Source organism: Schistocerca gregaria, chromosome 1, assembly GCF_023897955.1.
Source record: "Schistocerca gregaria isolate iqSchGreg1 chromosome 1, iqSchGreg1.2, whole genome shotgun sequence".
NCBI classification, from domain to species: Eukaryota; Metazoa; Arthropoda; class Insecta; order Orthoptera; family Acrididae; genus Schistocerca; species Schistocerca gregaria.
The window spans coordinates 524,650,156-524,665,643 of NC_064920.1; the positions used below are offsets into that span (position 1 = coordinate 524,650,156).

General features: G+C 40.6%; 1 protein-coding gene across 1 annotated transcript in view; it reads left to right on the forward strand.

The window, feature by feature from the left end:
- Window positions 1-15,488, forward strand: part of LOC126357197 (odorant receptor Or1-like) — an 87,014-nt gene that overhangs the window by 19,931 nt on the left and 51,595 nt on the right. Inside the window, exon 2 of the mRNA XM_050007437.1 lies at window positions 15,140-15,398. Within this exon, the coding sequence (XP_049863394.1) occupies window positions 15,140-15,398 (259 nt within the window). The remainder of the gene's footprint in view (window positions 1-15,139; window positions 15,399-15,488) is intronic.

Consider the following 15,488-nt stretch of genomic DNA (forward strand, 5'->3'; position numbering starts at 1 on the left):
CCTTCTTAAAGAGCAGATCGTAGGTATGGGCGCGGTACGCTATTGGGAAATGAAATTGTGTAGATAGTCAAGCGATGATGTTAAATAATGGGTGACCATAAGGAACTAACTAGCAATGGAAAACTACTGGAAAGTGATAAGTGATTGCTGAGCGAGTGTGATTCGGACTGTTTTTACATTTACATGGATACTCCGTAAATCATGTTTAAGTACCTGGCACAGTGTTCATCGAACCACCTTCACAATTCTCAATTATTCCGATGTCGTAAAGCGCCTGGAAATAACAAACACATATATCTTTCTGTTCGAGACCTGATTTCTCTCATTTTATCATAGTGATCGTTTCTCTCGATGTAGATCGGTGTCAACAAGACATTTTCGTATTCGAAGGAGAAAGTTAGTGATTGGACTTTCATGAGAAAATTCCGCCTCAACGAAAAACACTTTTATTTTAATTATTGCCACCGCAAATCCTGTATCATTTCATTGACACTCTTATCCCTATCTCGCCATAATAGAAACCGTGCTGCCCTTCTTTGCACTTTTTCGATGTACTCCGTCAATCCTATTTGGTAAGGATCCCACACCGCTCAGCAGTATTCTAGAAGAAGACGGACAAGAGTAGTGTAGACAGTCTGCTTAGTAGATCTGATACATTTTCTAAGTGTTCTGCCAACAAAACGCAGTCTTCAGTTAGTCTTCCCCACAACATTTTCTATAGGTTCTTTCCAATTTAAGTTGTTGGTAATTGTAATTCCTAGGTATTTAGTAAAATCTTACCGTTATTTAGGGCAATTGGCAATTTTGGCACCATACATATATCTTTTCTGAACCTTTTTTCAATTTGTATTGATCTTCCGAAGACTTTACTAGTCGATAAACGAGAGCGTCATCTACATACAACCTAAGACGGCTGCTCAAATTGTCTTCCAAATCGTTTGTATAGATAAAGAACAGCAAAGGTCCTATAACACCGCCTTAGAGAACGACAGAAATCACTTCTATTTCACTCGATAACTTCCCGTCAGTTACTACTAACTGTGGCCTATCTGACGGGAAATTACAAATCCAGTCACATAACGTAGACGATATTCCTTAAGCACTAAATTTCACTACAAGCTGCTTATGTGGTACAGTGTCAAAAGCCTTCCGGAAATCCAGAAATATGGAATAAATCTGAAATACTTTGTCAAGAGCACTCATGAAATAATGAGTGGGAGTAAAAAGTTAGTTGTGTTTCACAACAGCAATGTTTCCTAAATCCTCGTTGATTGTGTGGACAATCTCACTTGTGATTAAAGCACAGCTTTATGTTCATTTAACATGGCCATATTAATTGCACTATTTTGGTGGGAGTTTTGATTAAAATTGTGGGAGTTGTAGATAGGGCATGTGTCGGTTGGCACACGGCAAAGAATTTTCCCGAACTTGTGAGTTTACCTTGGTAATAAGTTTTCCTTCCATGCTGCCGTAATCATGAATTCAGATTCCCTATTAAATTTTCAGACAGCGAAATACGTGAATTAGCTTAAACAAAACGAGGAGTAACTTACATGCTGGAAGGAGAGTTCGTCATAATTGTCCATTTCTGGTGTATCTTCTTGTTTACAGTGAAATTTTCTATTACACCACATTTAAACTGGATTGGTTTAGCGGTTGCTCCAAACCAACATGGTCGTTTTCCGTGTCCCAGTAAGTACATTTTTTTCAGTTTGAGCATCCCGTAATACTAGGGAACAAAAAGGTTAACAAAAAATTTCAGGTCAACTTGATACTGATTGAGCGTAATGTTTTATAGTTGTAGCCACCTTGGTGGTTAGTGTCCCAGCAAGCAAGCGTGGAATATACTCTTTGAAGATCAGCTGATGTGATGTCCCTTGGGCTGAAAATTATATCTTCTTCCATCAGTATTTTGTGAAATTGTTATTTTTTGTTGACAAGTCTTTCTTTCTATAGGTGCGATTCATTTCTTAACAATATGTTTTGTTTCCTGCTTGCTACCAACCATATCGATGTATGTAGTAGCAGTCTAGGTACAAGCATTCCCTGGGTTGTTCCACGACAGTCTTAATAAACTCTGTGCTGTCATTAAAGTAACTGCAACTGGTTTGCGTGCGATTCTTATTGCCCATATACTAGCAAGACTTGCGTGTGAAGGAATTCTTGTTTATAACAGTTGTAGGAGTCGCGACCATTTGAAGTATCACATTTGTCGACCGTAGTTTCACCAGCAGAGTGTTTTCTTCCTAGTGTACCGCCAGCAGGGATTCTGGGATACTGAAGAGGTGCCGTTACTACTGGAGAGCAAAGACCGCTCTTTCATCCAGCTGAAACATTATAAATTCATTGGCTGCAGTCGCTTGGGAACAGACAGCACACTTGATTTAATTTCTTGTAAATATGTTTGAAATGCGTTTCTGTTGTTAAGTACTTAAGGCTATTGTGAGCTAAATCAATCGCCGACCGCTGACAGAAAAATGGAAAGAATCTGTAAATCGAAAAATGGACCCTTCTGTCAGGTACAATTTTTACTTCTTCGTGACTACGGCTCCATTGAGATACGACACATTTGTTACGTTTTTAACACTGCATTGGTACATATGTGGACAAAAATTAAATGGAAGTTAGTGTCTCTTCCTTTCACTCATAGTTCAGCATGAATCACAAACTTTTGAGAAGTGTTTAAAATTCTCAGTAAATCATGAGACAAGGGGAATGTTTTGCGCTAGATGTGTCACTAAAGGTCTTTACGGTGGCATTGGCTGAGAAATGTAATTAAATGGTAACTATTCTGTTTATCTTCGTTTACTTGCGTCTCGTGTCAAGTAAGAGTTGCTTAATTTTTTTTTTAGTATTTTGCGTGATGGATCATATCAATGACGTTTCTCAAAATATTTCCAGCTGTGTCTCAAGGAGCTCGTGTTCTCTGAGGAATGAGAATCAATGCAACCACTACTTTGCTTTTTAAGCAACACACTTCGTTAATGATACTTTTCGGCGACTGGCTTTAAAATGTAGCAGGTGGCAACAAGCCTTTAGATTTAAAAACGGTAGAGTCTGTAATAGCCACAAACAGTAAGGCCGAAGAGTGCTTATTAAAGTGGGTAGGACGTCCAACGGACTGACTTGGAGCAGGATTGGCATCACGGGACATTTTAATTTCCAGTGTCTATCCTTTAAAAATAATTTCATAAAACTTTGTCAGAATCACCAGGAAGGATTCAGGATTCACACTCATTGCAGTTGAGTCTCGAAAACATAACACATTTTTTTACGTGTGAAATTTCATCATCTTTTCACTTACTAATGGCTGCATTTGTTGGTATAGGTACACTTTTCTTCATAAGTTAGAGAGATTCTTCGATGAATTTTTCACAGCATACATACCATACTTACATGTGTATGAGACTCTAGAATTTATTTAATTTATGAAAAAACGAATGATCTGTTGTATTTTAAACTTCATGTTTAGAAGAAAACACAAATTTTGCATTTAATTACCTCAATTTTTACAACAGTTTTAATAGATTTGGAAAATTCTAGAGTTTCATACACCTTTATGTATGGTTTGTAAGTTGTGCAAAATTCATCGAACCATCCCTCTTACTTATGAAGAAAATTGCACCTATAGCAACAAATGCTGTCATTAGTAAGTGAGAAAATGATGCAATTTCACATGTAAAACAAGTTACATCGTTATGTTTTCGAACTTCCACAGCTATGAGTGTGAATTCTGAATCCTTCCTGGTCATGCTGACAAAGTTTTATGAATTTAATTGTAAAAGTATAGTCAGTGGAATTTAAAATGTCCTGTGGTGCCTCTTCTGCTCCATGTCGGCCCGTTTGACATCCTACCCCCCTTAGGTAAAGGTGGGACTGTCTTATCACCGCCCACCGTGTCCACATAGTTGTTCCAAATATGGTAATTTACTATATTTTTCCAGAATTAGATTTTCACTCTGCAGCGGAGGGTGCGCTGATATGAAACTTCCTGGCAGATTAAAACTGTGTGCCCGACCGAGACTCGAACTCGGGACCTTTGCCTTTTTATTTATTTAAGAAAGGGACTCAGATTAGGGCTTTAACACATCTGTATGTCCGCAATTGACGACATTCTGCATATTAAAAAAATGAAGAAAATGACATTGCTCGACAAGTTTAAAGGGATAAAAATAATATTGCAGATGTGCCCTCAACGGGCCCCGTGTTCCTGTGGTTCGATGATTGATCATATTCTTAAATAGATGGGAAGATCATAGTGCAGCTGAGATTGAAAACGTTGCCGTAACATATACATTATTCTGTTAAACAATTCTCTCTTTTTCGTCATCATAATCGATCCCGTGTAAGTTCTCTACGATGCAGTACATACATTAGAATAAGTATACCGATACGGAAAAAGAAATTTAATAGCTCGTTTCGTCGTTACGTTAGATCCGGGGTACTACTTGAGCCTCGAGGTCATTGGAAAGGATCTCCGTGCTGTGTAGCACAGGTGTTATCTGATTATGTCATCTCACGTTGAACGAATTTGTCTGTATTGATGAAACTACTTCCTGGTGCGACTCTTTAATAGCCAGTCTCCAAACAATAAGTACCTGCCGAACAATAGATGCCCCAGATGAAACGTATAGTGGTCTGCTACTAAAACTGTTGGCGTCCACGTAATGTGTGCTCCGTGTCTTGACAGTGTATTATTCAACAGCCGTTCTACCGTCAGTGAGAGCCGCGGTTGACTCCTGAACAGGCCTGTTTGCAGGGACCAGTATTTATGATTAACGTGCCTCAGAGGCTCTCCATTTAGTGAAAGAATGACAGCTTTGGGAAGCGCAGGGTACACATTACAGCTCCGAGCGATGCGATGTCAAACAAATAAGGGCTTCTTGCTCATTTCTTAAAACTGCCGCAGTCCACGTGACCAGAGGCCGACGCTTAAAATTCCAGCGAATGACCTGCGGCCCGTTCCTTGTCGACTGGGATCGAGCGACGACGCGAGGAAGCGACTCGGGACTTCTCTGTTTCCGTCCGTGTCGAAAGATAAGGTTTACACTTATTTACTTTCATCCTCTTTTCTCTAGTAGTTTTCATTGATAAACCGTAGGATGATTCTTAAAGTTCACTGATTAGAGCAAAATAAAATTTACTTCATTGTATACTCGAACAAAAAAAAATTCATTACATAACGTGTTCCTAATTTCATTTTTAATCACAGTAGGTGACATTATAATCACCATCCTAATGTTCAGATACATATTTAGCTCATTTGAAGGTATTATTCGCGGTCTGTTATGTGCTACCAACTGGGATTAATGAACTGAAATTTGTTTTGCTCGCTATTGCTCACGTCACAAGTTTTCATGCTTATGATGCTGTTTGGCTCAATTGCTGACACAACAGACTGGCTTCTGTACATCGGTACGCACTGTCTGCCCTGCAGTGTACGTTATTCTGTTTCTAAGGGTATGTACTGCACTAGCCTAGAAATAAGAAATGACGAGTGTCGACAGTGATCTTATGAATAACACGTAATCTCAGTGAATTTAAATGTCGAATTCGTAAGTCCATTCCCCACAACTGCGTTATGTAGGACATGGTGTCACATGTGAGTAGTGTATGTAATTCGCCTTAGCTAGCGTGATTATTTTAGCTTCACTCCGGATGAACGTTACGAGTTATTGCAATTTATTCGTCATCCAGACATTTTTACAAGTCGTTAGAGTCACGTACATTACGTTAAATGCAATTTTAGAATTCTTTCTCCAGTACACAAGGAAGGACTTAAAAAAGTAAGTTGACCAACATGGAACAAGTTTGACCCATTGGCAAAAGGGAGAACAGTTTTCAGGTTCTGCGGCGGTACAGGTAACGTGTGAAATCTGAGGTTGAAATGACGCGGAAAGTGAAGCGTATAGCGAAGTTCAAGTAAGCGGGACACTGCCCTTGTTATGAGGAAAGCGTCTAAGTTGCACAACGGTTCGCTCTTAAACTCTGGCGGTACATGGACCATGTGCAATGGCGCGTCTAGCAGTAGTGAAATGTATCAACAATTTGCCCAAGGCCTTGTAGACGTGGATGATTCGGAACGAGGCAACATGCAAATTCCATCTTCCAAGCAAACTGGAAGAATGCATGGGAGGAAAGAAATTTTGTAGGAATGGTGGTATTCATACAGCGGTTCTCGCATGGCTCTGTGAGTATGAAACTGTTACTCATCGTCGAGGAACGGAGCTATCTGGTAGACGATTGCTACCGTTACTTACAGAGGCTGGATGACAGTGTTGAAAAATGTATCATTTGTCTGCGTCACTCTGAAGTGGAATGCAGTGATATCCCATAATAATGTGGAACATACGTTTTGAGGTTCTCTCATATTCATCAGTACGTCAAGTGAACGCTTAAAGTAAGACAGCGTTGCGACATCGGTAGATCTGCAAATAAACAATACAGTAAAGTTAAAATCTTCTGGGTTATGAGGCCGTTTCAGATTTCTCCTAAAATGATCGACGTAACGACGACTCTGCTGGGATCTTCCTCGGGATCTTCTGGTGTCCACTACTGCTAGAACACTGTTCTAGCCATAGTCGACACCAGAAGATCCTGAGGAAGATCCCAGCAGAGTATTCGAAACGTCGATCATTTTAGGAGAACTCTGAAGCGTCCAAATAACGCAGAAGGTTTTAAATTCAGCGACAAAGGCCACGAAAGCCTACAGATTTACAAAAAACAACATAGTGGCTAAAATTTTGAATGCACTTACATTTTTGTCGTTATATTAAAAGATAAGACTTACATACTGGAAAAAGATTCGTAAACAAGTCTAACAAACTACACTAACAGTTCGGGAGGTGTCACACAATCCAGTTCATCCTTCTCTGAAACTGTCGATGTCATTTCTTTGACGGCGTCCCAAGTCGCAGCTTGTGTAGAAACAGGAAGATAAAAGTAAATCTAGACTGAGAGTTAGCTCTCCTGCAGATTGCGTCGCTTCGCTGAAGTCTACTGTTACCTGTCCCAGACTTACGGCACTTGAGTTCAACTTAAGAGAATGCTTAATTTAGCGATCTGTGCGTAGAAAGCTGTGTTCCACACGCAACCATCGAGTTAGCACTGAGTTCATTTACACCGCTCTCGGATTTAAAATACTCTTGCGTAATTTCTGCGCAGTTCAAAATAAGCCACGACGTTTGTACTTTCTTGCGACTCTACCCAGCAAATGAAACAGTTAAACCTTCAGGAATATGACCCTTCTCTAATGTCATAATGTTGATTCCGCTACCTCCATTTATAAAATAATTCAGGCGACCACCAGAAAGATGTACGCTCATTATAACTTGAGTGCCAACTGAATCACTTCGTCACGCAAAATCTCTTGGTGATGCCTTTCGGGATCGCACCCAGTGGCCATCGGATATTATGCAATTTTGAATATAACATATTTAGAAGAAGCTGAGGAATTGTGGCTCTGACCCTCATTGATTTTGCATTGTGGTTTCATTAATGAATGTCTTCGGATTATTTTGAAATTGTATTATTCATCGAAGCGTTTTTGACACACAATTTCACCTTGCCATGTCTATATTATGAACGAACGGTCACAAGCAATCCAACTGTCCAGTCTCGACACAGGGAGCTTCAACAGCAGATGGTCATTTAAAGTGTAGCTGACGCTCCGAAACTACGGAGAAGGTATCAACTTAAACTAAATGCTTGCAATGCTTCACTCTCTGCAATTGTTGCAAATCATTCAAGATACTGGTGCGAAATTAATTTAACGCAAAATTTCGGCGGTACAAAATTTCGATAGTCTGCTCAACACGTTACCACTCAAGACGGCCATTCAGTTACAATTGCAATTATACCAACACTAGTCACTCCTGAGATGCTGTTTCATTCCTATTTGTGTTCATATGTGCCTCTATTCCATTCATTCCCTCTATTTGTTGTTAGAAATTCATAAAAGTTGTAAACTTACACAAAAATATTTTCCTTTACTCTTCTGTGATCGTTCACTATTTACAATAAAAATTGTATGGCTATTTCTAATTATTATAGGAAAACTCGACATCTGATAGTCATTTTATTATTGTTATTAGATCGTTATCTATACTATTACAGAGTAGTTACTGGTAGAGTAAAACGGATTTCGCACTGACAAATGAAGTAACCCACCGTCTTTAAGTGCTCCTGCTCTTTTCCGGTGTTACGTTCTATCAATAAGACAGCAATTCATATTGCTTGTGTACTAGACTTAAAGATGGACAAACGGAATAGTAAATATCCCATGAATAGGTTTGGAGTGGTTTTTATGGCTAATGGTTCATGCTCTCAATATTTACGGGTCTCTCTACGAGTTTAATCAGTAGCATCACTGTGCAAAAGACCTGATAAAATAACGTTAGACTGTACTCCAGAGCAATTTCTGAAGTATTAATTGCAAGAAAATTCTTTCTCCAAAGAGGTTTTTAAAGCGGTTCGGAAGGCACAAGAGAAATTAAGAGAGCTAAGGAGAACCCTCACTTCTCTTTGTCCTACATTCTACGGCGAATTAAACTGTTTGGAACATACGTTATATATACTCTTACAAATGTACCCACTTTCTTAAGAGCAGTCCATAGACTGCGGTACAAACAAACGCGGCGATAAAACCATAAAATTCAAAAAAGCAAGGATCCCTGCGTTGACAATCACCTTTGCTCGTAGAGGCCTGTAGCACTGACGACAAATTAACTGATATAAGTTGCCATCCCTGTATGAAATGCTCAAGTTCTGGCAGATCTATCCTTGTCCATTATAGCCAGATATCTATGTTCAGTTTCAGAAGTTTTATATGAGTATCACGTTTTAGGCTACCAAACTATCGTTACAGTTTTGACACCACAGCGAACTAATTGTTAGACAATACTCGCACCAATTCTGAAAGCGACTTATTACAACACAAATGCTTTATCAGTACTGAATAGCCCAAATCTCGTGGTCGTGCGGTAGCGTTCTCGCTTCCCACGCCCGGGTTCCCGGGTTCGATTCCCGGCGGGGTCAGGGATTTTCTCTGCCTCGTGATGGCTGGGTGTTGTGTGATGTCCTTAGGTTAGTTAGGTTTAAGTAGTTCTAAGTTCTAGGGGACTGATGACCATAGATGTTAAGTCCCATAGTGCTCAGAGCCATTTGAACCACTTTTAGTACGGAATAGCGAGCAAAACAATCACTGCAGTCAAAGTGGTGGCTATGTCAGACAAGGTACATGTTTGTTAACCCCTGAATTGCACAAACTATTATGATAATGCATCACAGGAGAAATGTGAACAAACGTACGGTTATAAGGTATGGGCGGAGCGGTTCTAGGTGCTACAGTTAGGAACTGCGCGACCGCTACGATCGCAGGTTCGAATTCTGCCTCGAGCATGGAGGTGTGTGATGTCCTTAGGTTAGTTAGGTTTAAGTAGTTATAGGGGACTGATGACCTCAGAAGTTCAGTCCCATAGTGCTCATAGCCATTTGAACCATTTTTATAAGGTATGTACATACTTATGAGCAATCGAATTACATGTACTTCATAATGTCAGACTAACAGTCGACCTGTCACTACCGTGGAAGACGTTTGCGTGCTTTAAAGTTTTAATTATTATTATTATTTTTCGTTTGCATATTTTAATTCCACTGGACCTTTGTGTCAATGGCTCCCGACGATAGCATATAAACTAATGGTTAAAAGGCAACGAAATGAATAATAAAACATTGAATTATTAATACCCAAAATCAAATGAATAAAGAAAAATATAATATGAATAATAAAAAAGATATAGAAATTTTCTTCGTTAGTGGAATCGGTTCCGGATAGGAGCAGCGAATTATCTTCGTCCCGAGCCCCTCCCGGACGACCACAATTCCATTCAAACTGCTATCCGGCGACCTTTCCCATGGGTAAAAGTCTAGTTAACTCAGTTTTTTGCTGGTATTGAAGTCATAGCCTTTTGTAGCTAGGTGTTTCTGTAAATATGTATGACTGAAGTTTTTCGAATAATCTAATGTAAAGTTACACTGAATATCCATTTCATCACTGGAATTTGTCTCCAATGATTTGGGAGAAACCAAAGGAGGACGGCTGGGCCAGCTAGAATTCCCTGAATCTTGTTCCGACATTGCCATTCATGTTAAGAATTATCTCCGTAAAAAGGCCCTGTAGACACCCCCACTAACTGGCCACAACGTCACCCTTCCTCTATAAAATGCGTATGGGGGGCTGTGCGAGCAGCACGTCAGTTGTATAGCCTTCAAGCTGCTATATCTCATTCATCACGTTAATGACTTAAATGCACATAACACTGTTTAGTGTACGTAAAGTATCCGAAGAGCTTGGAACGATATATCCTGTACTAAAGTGAGTGAAATCCTTCAGACACAAGAATTGTGCGAACATATCGTCGTATGACCATCGCACAGAGTCTCCTATGGACGACACAGTAATAAGTATCCTTGGCATAGAGTAAGAACTAAAACAATTGAAACCATATAAGTCGCCAGTTCGATTTTACAAAGAGAATCCTACGTCATTGACCTCTTACTTAACTTTACGTAATCTCTCGAGCAGCGCAAAGATTCCTCGTTTTTTTTTTTTTTTTCCATCTGTCTTCTGACTGGTTTGGTGCGGCCAGCCAAGAACTCCTCTCCTGTGCTAACCTCTTCATCTGAGAGTAGCACTTGCAAACTACGTCCTCAATTATTCGCTGGATATATTCCTGTCTTTGTCTTCCTCCACAGTTTTTGCCCTCTACAGCTCCCTCTAGTACCATGGAAGTTGTTCCCTCATGTCTTAACAGGTGTCGTATCATCCAGTTGCTTCTCCTTATCAGTTTTTTCCACATGTTCCTTTCGTCTCCGATTCTGAACAAAAACTCCTCATTCCTTACATTATCAATCAACCTAATTTTCAGCACTCGTCTGTTGCACCACATCTTGAAAGCTTCGATTCTCTGCTCTTCCATTTTTCCCACAGTCCATGTTTCACCACCATACAATGCTGTACTCCAGACGTGCATTCTAACAAATTTCTTCCTCAAATTAAGGCCGATATGTGACATTAGTAGACTTTCCTTGGCCAGGAATGCCCCTTTTCGCCATTGCTAGTTTGCTTTTGGCGTCATCCTTGTTTCGTCCGTCATAGGTTATTTTACTGCGTAGGCAGCAGAATTCCTTAACTCCATCTACTTTGTGACCATCAATCCTGATATTAAGTTTCTGGCTGTTCTCATTTCTACTACTTCTCATTACCTTCCTCTTTCTCCGATTTACTCTCAATCCATACTCTATACTCATTAAGACTGTTCATTCCGTTCAGAAGATCACGTAATTCTTCTTCACTTTCACTCAGGATAGAGATGTCATCAGCGAATCGTATCATTGATATGCTTTCACCTGGAATTTTAATTCCACTCCTGAACCTTTCTTTTATTTCCATCATTGCTTATTCGATGTACAGATTGAACAGCAGGGGAAAAATGCGACATCCTTGTCTTACACCGTTTTTAATACGAGCACTTCGTTCTTGGTCGTCCACTCTTATTATTCTCCCTTGGCTGTTGTGTTGTATATGACCCGTCTCTTCCCCTCTTTTTCAGAATTTCGAACATCTTTCACCATTTTACACTGTCGAACGCTTTTTCCATGTCGTCAAATCCTATGAACATGTTTTGATTTTTCTTTAGTCTTGCTCCCATTATTAGCCGCAACGTCAGAATTGCCTCTCTCGTGCCGTTACTTTTCCTAAAGCCAAACTGATCTTTTAGCGTATCCTCAGTTTTCTTTTCCATTCTTCTGTACATTATTCTTGTACGAAACTTAGATGAATTAGCTGTTAAGCTGAATGTACAATAATTCTCGCCCTTGTCAGCTCTTGCCGTCTTCGGATTTGTGTGGCTGCTGCTTTTCTGAAAGTCAGTTAGTATGTCGCCAGACTCATACATTCTACATACCAACGTGAATAGTCGTTTTGTTGCCACTTTCCCCGATGATTTTAGGAATTTTGATGGAATGTTATCTATCCCTTCTGCCTCATTTATTCTTAAGTCCTCCAGAGATCTTTTAAAGTCTGATTCTAATACTGGATCCCCAATCCTTTCTAAATCGACTCCTACTTCTTCTTCTATGACATCAGACAAATATTCCCTCTCATAGAGGCTTTCTGTGTATTTTTCCCCCTATCCACTTTCTCCTCTGCATTAGCGGTGGTATTCCCGTTTGCACTCTTAATGTTGTCACTCTTGCTTTTAATGTCACCGAAGGTTGCTTTCGATTTCCTGTGTGTTGAGCCTGTCCTTTCAACAATCATTTCTTATTCGATGTCTTCACATTTTGCCTGCGACCATTTCGTCTCAGCTTCCCTATATTTCTTAATTATTTTATTCTTCAGCGACTTGTATTTCTGTACTCCTGAGTTTGCCAGAATAGTTTTGTTCTTCTTCCTTTCATCGATCAATTGAAGTACTTTTTCTGTTACCCATGGTTTCTTCGTAGTTACTTTATTTGTACCTATTTTTCCTTCCTAACTTCTCTTATGGCTCTTCGTAGGGATGTCGATTCCGCTTCAACTTTATTGCCTGCTGAACTATTCCTTATTTCTGTATCTATAGCCTTTGAGAACTTCAAATGTATTTAGGCATTCCTTAGTACTTCCGTATCCCACTTCCTGGCATGTTGATTCTTCCTGACTAATGTCTTAAACGTCAGCCAGTTCTTCATCACAGGCCGGCCGCGGTGGTCTAGCGGTTCTAGGTGCTCAGTCCGGAACCGCGGGACTGCTACGGTCGCAGGTTCGAAGCCTGCCTCGGGCATGGATGTTTGTGATGTCCTTAGGTTAGTTAGGTTTAAGTATTTCTAAGTTCTAGGGGACTGATGACCACAGATGTTAAGTCCCATGATGCTCAGAGCCATTTGACCCATTTTTTTTCTTCATCACTACCATATTGTGATCTGAGTCTATATCTACTTCTGGGTACGCCTAACAATCCTGTATCTGATTTCGAAATCTCTGTCTGACCATGATGTAATCTAACTGAAATCTTCCCGTATCACCTAGCCTGTTCCCAATATACCTCCTCCTCTTGTAATTCAAAACAGAGTATCCTCAATTACTAGCTGAAACTTCTTACAGAACTCAATTAGTCTTCCTCCTCTGTCATTCCTTGTCCCAAGCCCAAATTCTCCTGCAACCTTTTTTTCTATCCCTTCCCCTACAGCTGCATTCCAGTACCCCATGACTATTGGATTTTCATCTCCTTTCACATACTGTATTACCCTTTCAGTATCCTCATACACTTTATCCATCTCTTCATCTTCAGCTTGCGACGTCGACATGTTTACCTGAACTATCGTTGTCGGTTTGCTGCCGCTTCTGATAAGAATAACCCTATCACTGAACTGTTCCCAGGAACAAACTCTCTGCCCTATTCACAGCGAATCCTACTTCCGTTATACCATTTTCTGCTGCTGTAAACATCCGACCAGAAATCCTCGTCTCCTTTCCACTTCACTTCATTGATCCCTATATTTAGACTGAGCCTTTGCATTTCCCTTTTCAGATTTTCTAGTTACCCTAGCACATTCAATCGTCTGACATTCCACTCCCAGACTCTTTGAACGTTAGCCTTTCAGTTATTATTCAATCTTTTTCTTATGGTAACCTCCCTCTCCCCTTGGCAGGGGGTCCGAATGGGGGACTATTCCAGAATCTTTTGCCAATGGAGAGATCATGACACTTCTTCAGTTAAGGGCCTATGTACAGTGGTCTCCATTGTCTTCTAAATCCATATGCCTTTGATCACTGCTGATTCTTCCGCCTTTAGGGGCAGTTTCCCACCCCTAGGGCAAGAGTGAGTACCCTGAACCTCTGTCCGCTCCATTCGCCCTCTTTGTCAAGGCCATAGGCAGAATGAGGGTGACTTCTTACGCCGAATGTCTTCGGCTTTCAATGTTGATTATTAATCAGAATTTAAGCAGCAGTGGGATTCGAACCCAGGACCGAAGAAGATTTGATTAAGGATCAAGGAAGATACCCTTTGACCACAGTTGGGCCATAATTTCTCGTACCTTCTCTTCGTGGTAGCCGTGCGCAATTTATGTTGGAGGCAGTAGAATCACTCTCCAGTCTGGGTTAAATGACGGTTCGCAAAATTTTCTCAGTAATCTTCCTTTAAAAGAATGTCGCCTTCCCTCCAGGGATTTACATTTGAATTCATAAAGCGTGCCCATAACACCAGCGTGTTGTTCGAACCTACCAGTAACAAATCTAACAACTCACTTCTGAACTGCTTCAATGTCTTCATTTAATCCTACGTGGTACGGATGCTAGACTTTCAAACACAGCTCACCAACATGTCGCACTAGCGCCCTGTGTGCGGCACTTATTAAGTTTGTCATTGATTTATAACGGTGTTGTATATCTTCTGAGGGGTATCATGCCTAATTTTGTCCAATTTGTGCATTAGATCGTTGAAATACTGAGCTGATTGGAGTACCTTTCCCATAAGGCTCCCCACTTTTTCAGTTCGGAAGAAATCCAATGACCTTGATGCGAGGTAGGGTTTGCCAGGCATAAAGACAGGTAGTAGAAAGTCTAGCAGTGTGTGGACGGATATTACCTTGCTGGAACATAATATCAGGATGGATGCCCAACAAGGGCAACAAAACGGTGTATAGAGTATCGTTAAAGTAACACTGCTTTGGGAAGAAAAGACAGCCCAGACCGCTGTTGGAGGTGTCTATAGACATGTCTTTGGCTTGCAATCTCATTGGTGTAGAATTATCTTCGGTGATGAGTCCCGCTTCAAAATGAACCCCGATGACCAGAGATGTCCTGCACAATGGTGCGATACCAACCGCACTGTCGCACGACATACGGCGCAACATCCAGGAGTGATGGGCTAGGGTGCCATTTGTTCTCACAGCAGGACTTCTTTGTTTATCATTGACAGCAACATTACAATCGAGAGTGAGTATGTAGTGAAAGACCAACTCCATGTCATTGCAATAACTGAAGTATTACGACTCCCACTCACATGTAAGCAATAAGGAACGAAAAATATCTTTGTCGCTTAAGTTCAACTACGTTTTATCGTTTTGGGTATCAAAATTTCGTTCGTCTTTGCAGGAACATGGAAGATAGAAAAGGTGCCTCAGGCCAACTACTGGGTCCAGAGGCGCTAGTGCTGCGTGTTTTGGGACTCTGGAGACAGCAGCAAGTCGGCGGGAACTTACCTGGAGTTCTGCTTGCGTCTGTAACGCTGGCCTCGATCGCTGTAGTTCCTACTGGAGCTGCTCTCAGACTGTGTGCTGATTTTCCAGAAGAGCTGGAGGAATTGGTGCTCTGCAGCTACATGTTTATTATTTGCTCCGGATCTGTGATTAAGGTGGGGCTTTTAAGGTTTTATACAACGATGTCTCTAGAAAAAGAGACATTTATCCTAGGAGAAAATCTTCTGAAATGGATTATTGCCAAT